General features: G+C 47.2%; 1 protein-coding gene across 1 annotated transcript in view; it reads right to left on the bottom strand.

The window, feature by feature from the left end:
- Positions 1-14,809, bottom strand: part of SLCO5A1 (solute carrier organic anion transporter family member 5A1) — a 399,251-nt gene extending 384,442 nt beyond the window's left edge. Inside the window, exons 1-2 of the mRNA XM_085605480.1 lie at positions 14,594-14,809; positions 4,198-5,726 (exon numbers count right to left, since the gene is read on the bottom strand). Coding sequence (XP_085461606.1) covers positions 4,198-5,290 — 1,093 coding nt within the window. The 5' untranslated portion in view covers positions 5,291-5,726; positions 14,594-14,809. The remainder of the gene's footprint in view (positions 1-4,197; positions 5,727-14,593) is intronic.
- Positions 14,810-15,404: the final 595 nt, after the last annotated feature.

Here is a 15,404-nt window from a genome sequence, read left to right as displayed (position 1 = left end):
TAGATTTGAATAGTGTAGAGTGGAATGGTTTAGAGAGTAGTGGTGTAGAGTGGAGTGGCGTAGAGTGGAGTAGTGTGTGGTGTAATAGAATGTATTTTAAAAAGATGTAGTGTGAAAGTGGGCAAACACATGTAGATAATATTTAGCAGGAATATATATTATGGAGTGGAAAGAGCATTGGGTCTAAATTTGTTAAGTAGTAATAAATGTATGGGTCCCAAAACCGTTATATAATGTGCAACAGTATACCGCAGTACATGCTAATTGCAAGGCAGTATATGATTGGCTAATGGCTGCATTCATATAAGTAAAATGCAGCCATGTAGTTTTCACCACACTTTGGTTGTGTACTGGGTGGCCTCCTCAGATGTAGGTAAGTAGAAGTCTTTATTTTTGTTCCCTACCTATTTCCACATTATTAAAGTGCTAATAGGTAGGGAAAATAATGAATATGTTTCTATATATTTTTTAAATGTTTACGCACAACCACACTTGTACCTACAAAGTATCGCCGAAGTTACAATTTTTAAAAAAATAAATATGTAAAAAATACACTGTAGTGCACTGTATTTGCGAAATATAATGCACAACAGTGTAATTTTTTTTTACAATTTTTTTAAAATTTATAAATAGCACAGTAAGTAGTACTCTGGTACTGCATAAACTTTTTTTTTAGGTAAATATGTAAAAAAAGGAAAGAAAATACACTTTTCTACACTATATTTGTGAAATACAGTGTAGTACAATTTTTTTTATTGTTTTACTTTTAAAAAATCATACTGCAGTACTTCCTAGCATAATTGTTTTTAAATATATAGACATTTTTGGATAATTTTCTGTACCTAGTATAACTTTAATAAAGAGCTAATAGGTCGAGAAAGTATATAATACCTACTACTTACCTATATCTAAGGCCCTAACCCAGAACACAGCCAAAGTGTACTTGAAACAACATGGCTGCCTTTTAATATGTACAGGCAGTCATTAGCCAATCACATAATGTCTTATCATTGCTCTGTACTGCTGTACTTTCACGAAATACCTGAAGTTTTGCAAAACTACTGCGGCCTGAGATATCAGTAAGAATAAAGCCTCATGACTTAAAAAATACTTCCCTACTTACCTGTACTACCAAAAATGATCATCTGCACACCTTAACCCATAATCCTGCCAAATGCATGGAAAATCTGACTGACCATTTGGCTTCTATCCATGAGAACAAAACCTATGGAAAATGCATGAATGGGAAAACATGTTTTAGGATCCCCCTTTTTTCCTTGAACCTCCTTGACCGATCACCGTAAAACATTGCATTACCCACCAATTTAGTAAAAGCTATAGGTCTGCAAACTTTGGTGGAGATTCGTCTAACAGCGCAAAGTTATTAGCGGTCAAAAATCAGAGAAATTCCTATCCCTGGGAATCCTAACTATAACTATAGTTATAGTTACCGCCACTCTGACATAAAATAAATACATAAATATACGTATATATGTGTGTATATATTCCGAATGCCTCATTTCCTCGTCAAGAAAGAGAACGGCACTCCACGGTGAGATGTCTACGCATTTTGGTGGGTGTGCAATATGAAAATGGCTAAGTGGGTTCAGCGTTTGCACACACTGTCTCCGTTCAAGCCTCTGAAGAGAAGCATATGGAGCTTCGAAACGCGTCAGGCAATTCCATTACGGAGCGGCTTCTACAAGCGGATCCTCGTCCCTGCCTATCATAAATAAAGCTGCTGATCGAGTGCTACTCACCTGGTGGACTACCTTTGGAGCAGAATATATATATATATATATATTATCTACTGGCGGTCGCCAGTAGATAGTTATAGTTAGGACCGTGTTTCCATAGGAAATCTCAAAATTCTATTTTGAATAACTTTGGCGCCGGTTGACGAATCCTCGCGAAATTTTCAAAACTAATGGGGCGCTCTGCTCAGCTCCTACCCTGAAAGTCTCGGGGTGATTCGTCAAGCGGGGGCTGAGAAAAAGGGGGGTCCCAAAACGTGTTTTCCCCATGCATTTTTCCATAGGACCTTTAGACACAGCTACAGCCCGAACGGCTGAATAGGATTACTTGAAATTTGGCAGAGAGGTAGCCATAAGGTCAAGGAAGTGCCTTTTGTAGGTCTGGTGTAAATTTGTTCAGTAGTTCCTGAGAAAAAAGCATTTAAAGCAATATATATATCTGTAAGCGCGCTCCGTGCGCTTACGGTAAGCTTACCGTACGCGTACGGTGCCGTGCGCGAGCTCAATTCTGATTGGTGGTTACATGACTGTAAACATTCGAATCGGCCGAAATCAGAAAGTGTCGGCCGCCATTTTCTGTCTCTCGCACTGAAAAACAAAGGTGGATAAAGGGAAAAGGGGGCAACGAAGAGAGTTGCAGACCCCCTAGCGTTTGTCAGGGGGTCCACGAAGGACCAAAAAGTACGAAAAATACATTTAATAATTTTAAAAAAAAATCGCGGAGTGCGCGTACGGTAAGCTTACCGTACGCGCACGGCAAAAAAAAATAATAATAAAAAAAAAAGAAATAACAATCACATTTATTAAATAAATTGAAGGACCCGCAAGGGAGAAAAAAAAATTGTTACTGTGTAAAAAAAGGCGAGGCGCGCACGGTATGAACTGCGCAACGTGGGCGCTCGGTGCGCGAAGCGCACCGAGTGCACCGTGTGCGCAGGGTGTGCGCACGGTGAAAAACCAGAAAAAAAAATAAAAAATAAATACATAACTTAGCATTTAAAAAACCGTACAAATTTACTGAAAAAACCATAGGTTTCACACACGTTATAGTTAGGAATTAGCATTTAAAAAACCTTGCAAATTCACTTAAAAAACCATAGGTTTCACACATGTTATAGTTAGCTGTACATTTCACTCGTAAAAAACCAATGAAATTCCACGTTATAATTAGATCAGGTAACTATAACTTGCGCGACCGCAATCCACAATGTGTCATTTCAGATGTCATCATTGATGTGAAGAGTGATGTCACTGACCATGTCATGAGTGATGTAATATGTGACGTCATCAGCAGTTTATTGTAGGCGCGCAAGTTATAGTTACCTGATCTAACTATAACGTGGAATTTCATTGTTTTTTTACGAGTGAAATGTACAGCTAACTATAACATGTGTGAAACCTATGGTTTTTTAAGTGAATGTATATATATATAGCAATAAATTAAAATATTGCACGACTAACTTGGGTCCATGCTCGTTTTTCCTGACCGATCAAGTGGAAGCTGAGAGCGAATTATGCTGCACAATTTCTGACAGTATTTTGTGTGTTAAGTTTAGCTAGCAAAAGGTTTTTGTGAAGTCTGCAAATGTGTGCAAATTATGCAGAAAATTATGCCGGAAGCAGTAAATCCATAATTACGCGGTAAATGCTGCAGGCACAGTATCACACAAATTCCTTGGCCCTCACCAGTGTCCGTTGTTTTAGAAATCAGTTATTCATGAATGGTAAACAGAAAAATTGTAATTGCAATGAGTGGCCACTGTTAGCTGCAATGTGAAGAAAACAGTTTTCTCAAGCTGACTACCCCAACATAACCATGTAGCATAAAAAATACAAAACAGTTAACCTGTAATAGGGTCCTATATTCGCATGTCGTGGTTCTGGTGACATATACGAACTTCTCAGCCTTTGGCCTCGTGGTTTATGGTCGGTGTCACCAGAACCCTTCAATGGAAATACTGGACCATATTACTAGATGGGTAGATAGATAGATAGATAGATAGATAGATAGATAGATAGATAGATAGATAGATAGATAGATAGATAGATAGATAGATAGATAGATAGATAGATAGATAGATAGATAGATAGATAGATAGATAGATAGATAGATAGATAGATAGATAGATAGATAGATAGATAGATAGATAGATAGATAGATGGATAGATAGATGGATAGATAGATGGATGGATAGATGGATAGATGGATGGATGGATGGATGGATGGATGGATGGATGGATGGATGGATGGATGGATGGATGGATGGATGGATGGATGGATATTACACACAACAAAAGAAACAGGAGTGTTTTCTGAAGCATTACCAATTCTGAAAGTTCTACCAACCCATTAATTACTCAAATTATGCCCTTTCACGTTTAAAGCATAAACTGTGTTATACAAGGAAGGCCATTAAGGACAAAAGTAAGAACAAAACCTTACCCAGATACAGGGATGCATTTTCTTTCTTGACGTTGTCGTCCAGGTAGGTTGGTCCCAGAGTGTAGATGGGCGTGGAACCCATGCCAATAAGGATTTGTGCACAAATGAATAAAGCTACGTACAGGGAGTGGTCGTTCCCGCCTGAGTCCCTGAAGCACGCCGACGACTCCAGAGGGTCTTTGGCTGAGTTATTCCCATTGAAACACAAACCTTCGTTGGAGAGGGAGGAGTTCACCTCCTGTATCTGATACGGAGGGGAGATGAAGTGAGGTAAGGAGAAAAGCGCAGCCCCAACCGCAATGAGCACGCCACCCACGGCCAACCATCGCGGCCTCTGCCCGCGACCCCCAAAGTAACTGATGAAGACCACCACGAGGAGGCTGCCGATGTCAAAGCAGCTGACCAGCAGCCCCGACTCCGAGCTCTTCAGGCTGTACCGCCTCTCGATGGTGGTGATAACACTGCTCAGATACCCGGACACCATCAGGGACTGTATGAAAGTCAGAAAACACATGCACACCAAGAAACAGCGCGAGTCAGTCAAGGTCACGCGCAGACACGCGGTGGCCGAGGTGGGGCTCAGTGTAGAGGAAGGGGACACCCCTTTGTTTCTTCGCGCGAGCTTGTGAGACTCTGTCCTTTCAGCAGTCCCAGCTCCTGAAAAGTTAGAGGTTGCAAATGAAAACACTGTCCTAGAAGAAGCAGCAAGATTCGGAGCTAAATTGTCTGAAGCAAGGCCACAGCTGAAACTCGACCCCTGCAAGCTGGGCAGTAAAGCCACCTCGGCCACCACGGGGGTGGACTGCGTGGTGTCTATGAGCGCCGGCCCCGGTCCCTGAGCAGGCGGCACGCAGAGCCCGTTCATGACTGGCAGACTCTTTGTCCTGGAGTGGTGGCCCCTCGCTCCGGTGCGCGCCTGTGCCCCCCCGGCCCGCTCCTGCGAGAGATGCGGGGCCATGAAGGCGGAGCGCTCGCAGTCCTCCGAAGCCATGGCTGCGAGAGCGGGGGGCTGCGAGCAGCAGCCGCGGAGCCGATGCCTGCTGCTATCACCAAAATGCAAACATAACTGAAACTGCTCTCTGCAAGTCAGCATTCCCTATCGGGAAACTTAATCCCGTTTCGGGAAGGTAATGGGGCTGCGGCCTGTGTGCGGTGCATAAAGATCCCGGCTGCTGCAGCGCAGCCTTTGTTCCGGTGTCCTCCTTTGTCCTCTGCACACTGCCAGGCTGAAAGGCATGGGAGCTGTGACTGAAAAGCACTGAGTGCTGAAGAATGAGTTGTGGTGCGCTCCCTACAGCCCCGCTCTGCCAGCAGCCGTCCTCACCATGGCTGGGTGGCAGAGTGCCCTCGGGAGGGGCGAGGTCCCGCGTGTCTCCGGTGCCACATCCTTCAAGCTCGGTGCGCCGCTCCTGCAGGGCCTCCCGCGAAGGTCAGTGCGCTGCCAGCCCCGGTGGTATCCAGCTGGCACATTGTGCTTCGGAGTCTGCAGCAGCAGGAGAGCTGGCACGGTCGGGACTCCGCCTGCCACCCTGCAATCAAAGGCACAGAGTGAAATCAGAGCCCAAAGCCATGTGTCGGAACCGAAAAGAGCAACCTGGACAATGCGCAAGCTGTCACCGCCTCACTCATTCACCCCGGAGTCCTGTCAGGATGTCATGCATAACGCCACAGACAACGCAGGTGATGGTTTATGTGTAGTGCTCAGCGCACCCAGGGATTAACTGTGTTCCACTGCAACAATTCATACAATACCACTTCTGTGTAACTATGGCAAATGCGCAACCTGGTCATGGCGTGGAGGGAATGTGCATTTACGTCCTATTCATTCAACTTCGTTCTCACCTGCAGCCCTGTATATTCTCGTGTCGGTGCGTTTGAGAGTGAGAGTGGGGACGTAGCTATCAATGGTGCGGCAGGTGAAGTCGCACCGGGGCTAAGTGTGTTAGGAGCCCCCTGTGCCCCAGCCAGTGGCTTTTTTTCCGAACCAAATAGAAAACCGCATTGGAGTTCATGGCATATTGGGCTACAGCAGTGCTTAACTTGTAAAATAATAAGTGCCAGGGCCCTCGCCAGGAAGCCCCTGCAGCTAGCACCACCCAGCACTGTCAATGACAGTACCTGCACAACACCGAACCAACGCATTCCTATAAGTGTGACATTTCAGACTATGTCAGGCCCCAAAGCTATAAGAATGGCTTGGGTGGCAGGTATCAGTAGTTTTAATGTATATTGAATCAATAAACAACGGTTGTTCTGCTAATCTCTAAATTGCATAAACAGTGCATATATGCAATATGGCTGACTGTCATAAGGTTGGTGTTGACAATTAAGTGCTGGAGCACCGGAAACCGCCGGCTCAAATTAAGCACTGGAAGGCACAGTGTGAGAGCCATTGTCCTCTACTGAGCTGGCCTCAGGCTGTAAATATTCCACAGGTGCGTCCCATGGAAAACTAGACTTCACATACCACATTGAAAAGATCATACACACGCAACTATTTCATGCAGAATCATAACAACGAATTAAACACTTTGAGAAATGCAACTCTTCAAAGAATGACAATGGCGTCGCTTTCAAGAAGAATAACATATCTGTGTAATATATGCAAAAAAGTACACACAACACTCTACACAAAAATAATAGCTTGCAATAGGCTGGTGAATGGGCATGAACGTGCTGCAGCACTGTATATAATGGTACACATTCAGCAATATGTATTCCACCATTGAATACTGCACTTCAAAGGAACCTCATGTCTACTGCTTAATGAATGCTGCACTTCACAGGAACCTCATGTCTACTGCTTAAAGCACATTTCGTTCTTGTATGTTCACTATGTGAATCACAATATGTGTATCAATAGGTGTCGGCACGCTGCGTTATTGTATGGGGCCTGCATCATGCGAGGCAGGTGCGCCATTGAAAAAACAGGATCTCTGAAAGACCTGGAGGCATGACGTGGTGCTCAGTGACGCCAATCATAGGGCACTGCATTGTTCTAGAGTTGTGCTAGGTCTGGGCACGAGTAACCCTATGGGTTTGGAGTGAGGCAGGGTTAGTCTGTCCATGAGCCCGCTGAACAAGGACAGCGACATCCAGAGTCTATCAAAGCAAGAGCCGGTCAAGGGTCCAAGAGCCGGGACGCACACACTCCTAGAGGCATGTTCAGTATACCTTGTCAGCAGTCCTAAAGAGACACCGATTCAAGGGCGCCAGATCACTCTATGCGGATCCAGCATTGTGCTCCGAGAGGGGCGGTGAGGCTCCCAGGCCAGCAAGAGAAGCAGAGTTGTCTTTATCCAACACCTTCGTCAAGAATTCAAGACAAGCAACTTCTCGGAGCACCTCAGCAGAATCCAGAGGCCGGTGCCAGGGCATGCGATGGCCGGTGTGAAGGCGCGTGAAGGCTGCTGGTGTGTGAACTGTAGAAGCAGCCCTTGTTGTACTGGTGACCAGAGCACCGTGAATGTGATGGTGCTGTGCACGTATCTCCTTGGGATATCGCTCAGTCTGCCTGTGGGTAACACAGAATGCATGTATGCACTGGTGTTTACTGCTGCACAGCAGGTAGGGGTGTGCTACTACTCAACCTCTCAGGGGTTCGAGGCCCTTCATAGGTTACTCGCCACTCTGCCCTACTGTCCATTCTCTTTGTCACAAGGCATGTGTTACCGCTCATTCTGCCTATTTGTGATGGAATTTACCTCGCCTGTGCGTGATGTTGTATGTTATTGTTTGTGCTTGTGTGCTATTGTTCACCATTTCTATGCCAAATACACCCTTCCTATGGCATACTACAACTGTCTTTATGTGGTTACTGTTTTGCTGTCCCTCTCTTGTGTCTTTACGGTGTTCCACTGCATGTACATTGCTGTCCCTCTCTTGCCTTTATGTGGTTACTGCTGTTGATGTTCATGTGTATTGCTGTCCCTTTCTTGTGTGTATTGAGGTCCCTCTCTGGTATTTTTGGGTTTACTGCTGCTCCAGCGCATGTGCATTGATGTCCCGCTCTTGTCTTCATGGGGTTACTGTTGTTGATGTTCATGTGTATTGCTGTCCCTTTTTCATGTGCATTGCTGTCCCTCTCTTGTCTTTATGTTGTTACTGTTGTTGTTGTCCATAAGCATTCCTGTGCCTCTCTTGTCTTCAAGAAGTTACAGTTGTTGATGTTCATGTGTACTGCTGTCCCTCTCTGGTATGTGTGTATTTACTCCTGTTCCATCGCATGTGTATCGCTATCCTTCTCTTGTCCTCAAGTGGTTACAATTGTTGATGTTCATGTGTATTGCTGTCCCTCTCTGATATGTGTGTATTTACTGCTGTTCCATTGCATGTGTATCGCTGTCCTTCTCTTGTCTTCAAGTGGTTACTGTTGTTGATGTTCATGTGTGTTGCTGTCCCTCTCTGATATGTGTGTATTTACTGCTGTTCCATTGAATGCGTATCGCTGTCCTTCTCTTGTCTTCAAGTGGTTACTGTTGTTGATGTTCATGTGTGTTGCTGTCCCTTTCTCCTGTTTATTGAGGTCGCTCTCTGGTATTTCTGGGTTTACTGCTGCTCCACTGCATGTACATTGCTGTCCCTCTCGTGTCTTCATAGGGTTACTGTTGTTGATGTTCATAAGCATTCCTGTGCCTCTCTTGTTTTCAAGTGGTTACTGTTGTTGATGTTCATGTGTATTGCTGTCCCTCTCTGGTATTGTGAATTTACTGCTGCTCCGGTGAATGTGTATTGCTGTGCCTCTCTGGTATGTGTGTGTTTACTGCTCCATTGCATGTGCATTGCTGTCCTTCTCTTGTCTTCATGTGGTTACTGTTGTTAATGTTCATGTGTATCAGTGTTCCCTCTCTGGTATTTTTAGGTCTTGCCTGACCCAGCGCATGCGCTGGTCTGGCGAGACTTATTGAGAGGGCTCCAAAAAGTGCTACCAGGCCAGCCTAGAGCTACAGTGCATGTGCGCGGGCGCGCGCGCCGCGCTTTACCGCAATTACTTTCGGTTTTGCGGCCGCACGGCCGCTTTGATGTTTGTTCGGGATCACTTTCACTTTCGCGGCCGCACGGCCGCTTTGCATAGCCAATAGGTCTCGCTTTTGGGACCTGATAAGTATTTAGTTATGCAACTGTTGCATGGCTAAACACTTATAAGGTCCCAAAGGCGAGACCTATTGGCTATGCCAGTGCTTGTTGTATTTACTGCTGCTCCGGAGCATATGTATTGTTGTCCCTCTCTGGTATGTGTGTATTTACTGCTTCTCCACTGCATGTGCATTGCTGTCCCTCGTTGGTATTTGTGTATTTACTGCTGCTCCGGAGCATATGTATTGTTGTCCCTCTCTGGTATTTGTGTATTTGCTGCTGCTCCAGTGCATGTGCATTGCTGTCCCTCTCTGGTATTTGTGTATTTACTGCTGCTCCAGTACATGTGCATTGCTTTCCTTCTGGTCTTTATGTTGTTCATGCTGTTGATGTTCATATGTGTGCTGTCCCTCTCTGGTATTTGTGTATTTACTGCTGCTCCGGTGCATGTGTATTGCTGTCCCTCTCTGGTATTTGTGTATTTACTGCGGCTCCGGTGCATGTGTATTGCTGTCTCTCTCTGTATTTGTGTATTTACTGTTGCCCCAGTGCATGTGCATTGCTGTCCCTCTGGTCTTTATGTTGTTACTGTTGTTGATGTTCATGTGTATTGCTGTCCCTCTCTGGTATTGTGTATTTACTGCTGCTTCGGTGCATGTGTATTGCTGTCTCTCTCTGGTATGTGTGTATTTAGTGCTGTTCCATTGCACGTGCATTGCTGTCCTTCTATTGTCTTCATGTGATTACTTTTGTTGATGTTCATGTGTATCAGTGTTCTCTCTCTGGTATTTGTGTATTTACTGCTGTTCCGTTGCATGTGCATTGCTTTTCCTCTGGTCTTTATGTTGTTACTGTTGATGTTCAAGTGTGTGTTTGTCCCTCTCTGGTATTTGTGTATTTACTGCTGCTCCGGTGCATGTGTATTGCTGTCCCTCTCTGTATTTGTGTATTTACTGCTGCTCCAGTGCATGTGCATTGCTGTCCCTCTGGTCTTTATGTTGTTACTGTTGTTGATGTTCATGTGTATTGCTGTCCCTCTCTGGTACTGTGTATTTACTGCTGCTCCGGTGCATGTGTATTGCTGTCCCTCTCTGGTATTTGTGTATTTGCTGCTGCTCCGGTGCATGTGCATTGCTGTTCCTCTCTGGCATTTGTGTATTTACTGCTGCTCCGGTGCAAGTGTATTGCTGTCCCTCTTTGGTATTTGTGTATTTACTGTTGCTCCGGTGCATGTGTATTGCTGTCCCTCTCTGGTATGTGTGTATTTACTGCTGTTCCATTGCACGTGCATTGCTGTCCTTCTCTTGTCTTCATGTGGTTACTGTTGTGTGATGTTCATGTGTATCAGTGTTCTCTCTCTGGTATTTGTGTATTTACTGCTGTTCCATTGCATGTGTATTGCTTTCCCTCTGCTCTTTATGTTGTTACTGTTGATGTTCACGTGTATTTCTGCCCCTCTCTGGTATTTGTGTATTTGCTGCTGCTCCGGTGCATGTGCATTGCTGTCCCTTCTGGTATTTGTGTATTTGCTGCTGCTCCGGTGCATGTGCATTGCTGTCCATCTCTGGTATTTGTGTATTTGCTGCTGCTCCGGTGCATGTGCATTGCTGCCCCTCTCGGGTATTTGTGTATTTGCTGCTGCTCCGGTGCATGTGCATTGCTGTCCCTCTCTGGTATTTGTGTATTTGCTGCTGCTCCGGTGCATGTGCATTGCTGTCCCTCTCTGTTATTTGTGTATTTGCTGCTGCTCCGGTGCATGTGCATTGCTGTCCCTCTCTGGTATTTGTGTATTTGCTGCTGCTGCTCCGGTGCATGTGCATTGCTGTCCCTCTCTGGTATTTGTATATTTGCTGCTGCTCCGGTGCATGTGCATTGCTGTCCCCCTCTATAGGCATTTGTGTATTTACTGCTGCTCCGGTGCATGTGCATTGCTGTCCCTCTCTGGTATTTGTGTATTTGCTGCTGCTCCGGTGCATGTGCATTGCTGTCCCTCTCTGGCATTTGTGTATTTACTGCTGCTCCGGTGCAAGTGTATTGCTGTCCCTCTCTGGTATTTGTGTATTTGCTGCTGCTCCGGTGCATGTGCATTGCTGTCCCTCTCTGGCATTTGTGTATTTGCTGCTGCTCCGGTGCATGTGCATTGCTGTCCCTCTCTGGTATTTGTGTATTTGCTGCTGCTCCGGTGCATGTGCATTGCTGTCCCTCTCTGGTATTTGTGTATTTGCTGCTGCTCCGGTGCTTTCCCTCTGGTCTTTATGTTGTTACTGTTCATGTTCACGTGTATTTCTGTCCCTCTCTGGTATTGTGTATTTACTGCTGCTCCGGTGCATGTGTATTGCTGTCCCTCTCTGGTATTTGTGTATTTGCTGCTGCTCCGGTGCATGTGCATTGCTGTCCCTCTCTGGTATTTGTGTATTTGCTGCTGCTCCGGTGCATGTGCATTGCTGTTCCTCTCTGGCATTTGTGTATTTGCTGCTGCTCCGGTGCATGTGCATTGCTGTCCCTCTCTGGTATTTGTGTATTTGCTGCTGCTCCGGTGCTTTCCCTCTGGTCTTTATGTTGTTACTGTTCATGTTCACGTGTATTTCTGTCCCTCTCTGGTATTGTGTATTTACTGCTGCTCCGGTGCATGTGTATTGCTGTCCCTCTCTGGTATTTGTGTATTTGCTGCTGCTCCGGTGCATGTGCATTGCTGTCCCTCTCTGGTATTTGTGTATTTGCTGCTGCTCCGGTGCATGTGCATTGCTGTTCCTCTCTGGCATTTGTGTATTTACTGCTGCTCCGGTGCAAGTGTATTGCTGTCCCTCTTTGGTATTTGTGTATTTACTGTTGCTCCAGTGCATGTGCATTGCTGTCCCTCTCGGGTATTTGTGTATTTACTGTTGCTCCAGTGCATGTGTTTTGCTGTCCCTCTCTGGTATTTGTGTATTTGCTGTCGCTCCACTGCATGTGCATTGCTGTCCCTCTCTGGTATTTGTGCATTTACTGCTGCTCCGGTGCAAGTGTATTGCTGTCCCTCTCTGGTATTTGTGTATTTGCTGTTGCTCCGGTGCAAGTGTATTGCTGTCCCTCTCTGGTATTTGTGTATTTGCTGTTGCTCCAGTGCATGTGCATTGCTGTCCCTCTCTGGTATTTGTGTATTTGCTGTCGCTCCAGTGCATGTGCATTGCTGTCCCTCTCTGGTATTTGTGTATTTGCTGCTGCTCCGGTGCTTTCCCTCTGGTCTTTATGTTGTTACTGTTCATGTTCACGTGTATTTCTGTCCCTCTCTGGTATTGTGTATTTACTGCTGCTCCGGTGCATGTGTATTGCTGTCCCTCTCTGGTATTTGTGTATTTGCTGCTGCTCCGGTGCATGTGCATTGCTGTCCCTCTCTGGTATTTGTGTATTTGCTGCTGCTCCGGTGCATGTGCATTGCTGTTCCTCTCTGGCATTTGTGTATTTGCTGCTGCTCCGGTGCATGTGCATTGCTGTCCCTCTCTGGTATTTGTGTATTTGCTGCTGCTCCGGTGCTTTCCCTCTGGTCTTTATGTTGTTACTGTTCATGTTCACGTGTATTTCTGTCCCTCTCTGGTATTGTGTATTTACTGCTGCTCCGGTGCATGTGTATTGCTGTCCCTCTCTGGTATTTGTGTATTTGCTGCTGCTCCGGTGCATGTGCATTGCTGTCCCTCTCTGGTATTTGTGTATTTGCTGCTGCTCCGGTGCATGTGCATTGCTGTTCCTCTCTGGCATTTGTGTATTTACTGCTGCTCCGGTGCAAGTGTATTGCTGTCCCTCTTTGGTATTTGTGTATTTACTGTTGCTCCAGTGCATGTGCATTGCTGTCCCTCTCGGGTATTTGTGTATTTACTGTTGCTCCAGTGCATGTGTTTTGCTGTCCCTCTCTGGTATTTGTGTATTTGCTGTCGCTCCACTGCATGTGCATTGCTGTCCCTCTCTGGTATTTGTGCATTTACTGCTGCTCCGGTGCAAGTGTATTGCTGTCCCTCTCTGGTATTTGTGTATTTGCTGTTGCTCCGGTGCAAGTGTATTGCTGTCCCTCTCTGGTATTTGTGTATTTGCTGTTGCTCCAGTGCATGTGCATTGCTGTCCCTCTCTGGTATTTGTGTATTTGCTGTCGCTCCAGTGCATGTGCATTGCTGTCCCTCTCTGGTATTCGTGTATTTGCTGTTGCTCCAGTGCATGTGTTTTGCTGTCCTTCTCTTGGCTTCGTGTGGTTACTGCTGTTCCACTGTATGTGCATTGCTTTCCCTCTCGTCTTTATGCGGTTGCTGTCCATGTGCATCAGTGTTCCCTCTGGTTTTGTGTGCTCACTGCTATTCCTGTGTGTTGCCGGGGGAGGGGATGAGCACGAAGAGAAAGTCTTATCAGCCAAGGAACGGCTACAAGAAGCGTCCGTGCTTGAGTCCGGGCAGCAGCAAAGGTCAGGAGGCAGCGCCGCATTAGCAGCAGCAGCTAAGGACTAAAAATAAACGGCTGAGCATGAGCTCGCGCAGCCCGCGGGACACAGACGGAGCACGGCCGGGCTGCCTGGGTAGTGCCCCTCACAGAAGCAGTGAGGGCAAGAAGCCCTCTGTGCCCGGTCACACTCACACGATGTCATTATCATGCAGTGAGCAGCACCGATTGTCACCTGTCAAGCAACTGACTGTCGCTGCCCTCTCCGTGCCCCCCCAACTGCACCGAATAACGGAATGACACCTGTGCCAACAGTCTCTGAAAACACGTGCCAATGACGGGTGACTAGTGCCTGGGATACTGGGCAGCAGAGACCTGTACCCGGCGCTTGCACCTGAGCCACCCCTGAGCCCACTCCCATTCCCACGAGGCGCCCTGTAGTGAGAACAACCGTCCACTGGATGGCCTGTGCTTGGCACCCTCCTTCAAACATCACTCTGAACGGAGTCCCCTCTGCAGGGCTTGCTGCTCTGGGCACCCAAAAGTGAGCATCCTTTACTTAACTCGCCAGGGTAAGCCTCGCGCGCTCAACTCCCGGCAACGGGAGTGCTTTACAGACCACATCCACGGGGCACCCTCTGGCGCGGCCTCTGCTAGGGCAAAGACTAGTGGGGTTAGATATGGATATGCTAGTCAGGGCACTGGAAGCGGGATTCACTGCATTGCATTAGAGTGGACCCCATGGCCGCATCCGCCCACTGATCATCGCCCACAGGTACTGGGTTGCCTTGGCCGGAGAAGCCTGGCAGCGCCTCCAGTCCCCTGCAGATGGGCAGTGGTTGAGGCACCCTTGCGGTACTATCCTGTCTTCCCAAAAAGCATCACCGAACCCCCCGCCGAACCCCTCATCGGTACTCACGCGGGCGTGGCTCTGGAGACGGGCGGGTGTCATGGGCGAGGAGGGCGGATCATGGCAGTAGTGCCAGCCTTGCCAGACTGTGACTCGAGTTCAGGCGATGCCGCGGAATCTTTGCCGTTCGCCTCCTCCAGCTACCCTCGGGTTGCCCCGTGCTGTGCCAGCTTGCAGGGCACGCCGGCGTTCGTGCAGGGGATGGCACACCGGCCCTCCTCCTCTGGAGACACAATAAAGAGCAGCAGCCTCGGCACTGGCACAGCCGCACCGTCCTCCACCAATCACCGCGCGCACAGCCTGCCCACCAACCACGCGCAGCCAATCAGAGGGCCCCCCTCCTCCTTGCCCCCTGGGGTAGCTGGGCTTTGCACCTGCTGCCCTGGTGCTTTCCCCCTCAGCTAATTCATCCATCTGTAGATAACATCTAATAGTTCTCGCTTCTGTTGTTCCCACGAGTGCTGTCTGCCTGTCCGTCCGACAGCACAACACAAAAAAACATTTCTAAAAAGCCTCTCTCCTTTCTCGACAGACAGCGGTCTGCCGCGCACTGAGAAACTTACCTACACAGGCTGCCAGAAACCTTTCCTTACAGAGTATTATACCTTAGAGGAGCTGACACGTTGTTTGCTGTGACCCTCGCGGTATTTATCGAGTGCAAACAATCTCCAATGAAAGTCCAGAGTGGACGAGTGTTCCGCAAGGATCTGTGTTCTAACTCTGAACATATGCATGGGGAGTATGTTCGCTCACTCGCACTCACCCCCCTTCTTCACGCCAGACTACTTCCCTTATCACCGCTCTCCCTCAAACTCGCCAG

Source organism: Triturus cristatus, chromosome 5_1 (assembly GCF_964204655.1).
Source record: "Triturus cristatus chromosome 5_1, aTriCri1.1, whole genome shotgun sequence".
In the NCBI taxonomy this organism is placed as follows: Eukaryota; Metazoa; Chordata; class Amphibia; order Caudata; family Salamandridae; genus Triturus; species Triturus cristatus.
Note: the sequence above shows the minus strand (reverse complement) of the source record. Positions and strands in the feature narration are given on the sequence as shown.